Genomic DNA, 2,234 nt, shown 5'->3' on the forward strand with positions numbered 1-2,234 from the left:
AGCGTAGAGTTCTCAGGATTCTGGCCTGCTGGAATCACTGCAACTGGTTACCAGTGTTATGTTAATCAAAGTACAACGGACCTGAATTTAAGAGTTTGCGAAAAAAATTGAAGCATAATCGTATGTAAAGTTTATTACACTACATTAGCTGATCTGGCACATGATCTCCCTCCCTTCCTTTCCTGCATTTTTTATTATGAACCTCTTTTCAACCCCTTACCTAAAGCACGAATCTATGCAGGAAGTAAGTTGGTGGAGGAGGAATTCTCTCTCAAGACTTTGCCAGTGACAATCAGTTTAATGGCTTTTCGAAACCAAGGATAAAAGAAAGCATAAATCAAGGGGTTCATGGCCGAGTTATAGTAAGCAATCCAAACCAGTATTTCGTACACATAGGTGGGTGTGATGAAGCCTAGGAATGCGTCAATGATGGAATCAATGAAGTATGGCAGCCAGGAAAGGAGAAAGGCGGCCACTGCGATGCCCAGGGTCTTTGCTGCTTTCCTCTCCCTCTTGGCCACTCTGTCCTTGTAGCTGTCTGCTGACTTGGCAGTCTGATTGCTCATCCTCTCAATCCTCTGAGCCTGCTGCTTAGCGATGAGGAAAATCCTAGAATAAACAGTTATCATCACAAGTGTGGGGATGAAAAACAGTAGAAAATTAATGAAGACCCAGCTTTGATTCACTGCAATTTGACAGCCCCCCACACAGGTAAGGGCACTCACGAGATCCTCCAGCCCAGCTTCATTTGCCCCTGTGTAAAGAAGAGAAAAGCTATAGATGATAGACAGGAGCCAGGAGAAGGCAATGCACCTGCCAGAGACAGACACAGTGAACCTCGTGGGATAGGTCAGGGGGTCACTGACAGCGATGTACCTGTCCACAGAGATAAAGCACAAGTGGAAGATCGAAGAATAACAGAATGATATATCAAAACAAGTGTGTTATTTACAGTAATTCTCCCCAAAGTACCAGCAGCTCTCCACAGACCTCACTGTGCTGAAGGGCATCACGGTCAGTCCCACCAAGAAGTCAGCACAGGCCAGGGACGCCACCAGAAAGTTGGCAGGAGAGTGTAGCTGCTTGAAATGAAGAATTGAAATCATCACCAGAAGGTTTCCACACACAGCCAGCACAGCCCCAAAGCCAAAGACTGCATAGAGGGTGAGGCGGGGAACTGGAGAGTAGGGTGTTCTGACACAGGATCTGTTCATGTTCTCATAACAGAACTGGACAGCTGTTGGAGGGACCAGATCTCCGTTCATGATTCTGTCTTGATCTCTGAGAAAACTGTCATCGTCTGTGGCCATGTATGCCATTCCAGCTTTCAAAAATCCTCAAAGACATAAAATATGTCAATAATTGCTATGACACCTTGTCTTATATATACTTTGTACCTATACATAAGTATAGCCATGTTTAGGAACCTGATCATACCTTCACATCATAAAATGAAGTCCTCCACCATAAACAAGCTGTCAGCTTCCATTATCTCTGGTTAAGCTGTCAACTTTCATTGTTACACAGAACACTATTTCTATTTAAAAATGTATGTCAAATTACCTGTTTCCTCATGTTGGAGAAACGTGTCTTCATACGGTGCTCTGTTAAGTGATATGTGCTTGATTCCACCTTTTATTAGTGTTCTTACCTAATTTCAGACCTGCGGTGATACCTAAAGTACTCCTCCCCCTCAGGAAAGCAGCTAATGACTGCAAATACCCAAAGCCTTGAAGACTGAGTCCCTGTAGTACAAAACAATCAAGGAAGAAACTCTTCAGCAAGTTTATGTTTATGCCACAACCAACTTTATGCCCCTCTAATTTGCTGATGACATCAGAGCTTTACAGGAGATGGAAAGAATGCTTCTCCTGACAGACCTTTCCTAGGATTTGTAGGACATTTTTATTTTCTTTATTATTTGAGATTGTCATTTCATTTCTTTGAGAACTGCCTTTTGACAATTCTATTATATGACTGTCACTGAAACTACTTCCATGAGCTCTTTCTGATTTCCAGTATTACTTTGTATTAAAGAAATAAAATGCTAGGTTAATAACATTCATGATTAAATATTTTAAGACCTGGAATGTTGCAGTTTAGTTTTAATTGTTCTATTTTGGAGTAATATGAGTACATCATGTTAAAAAAGAAATAAAATTAGTCATTTTAATATTTGTTTTTAATGGGAAACTTGGAATTACACACACACACACACACACATTCACACACAT

General features: G+C 41.2%; 1 protein-coding gene across 1 annotated transcript; it reads right to left on the bottom strand.

The window, feature by feature from the left end:
- Positions 1 to 233: 233 nt before the first annotated feature.
- Positions 234 to 1,310, bottom strand: LOC103724955 (trace amine-associated receptor 7b-like). The gene is given in 1 exon segment (XM_008822139.1): positions 234 to 1,310. A coding segment is annotated over 1 exon segment (1,077 nt).
- Between the last annotated feature and the right edge of the window lie 924 nt (positions 1,311 to 2,234).

This window comes from Nannospalax galili, unplaced genomic scaffold, assembly GCF_000622305.1.
Source record: "Nannospalax galili isolate Female #2095 unplaced genomic scaffold, S.galili_v1.0 scaffold186, whole genome shotgun sequence".
NCBI lineage: Eukaryota > Metazoa > Chordata > Mammalia > Rodentia > Spalacidae > Nannospalax > Nannospalax galili.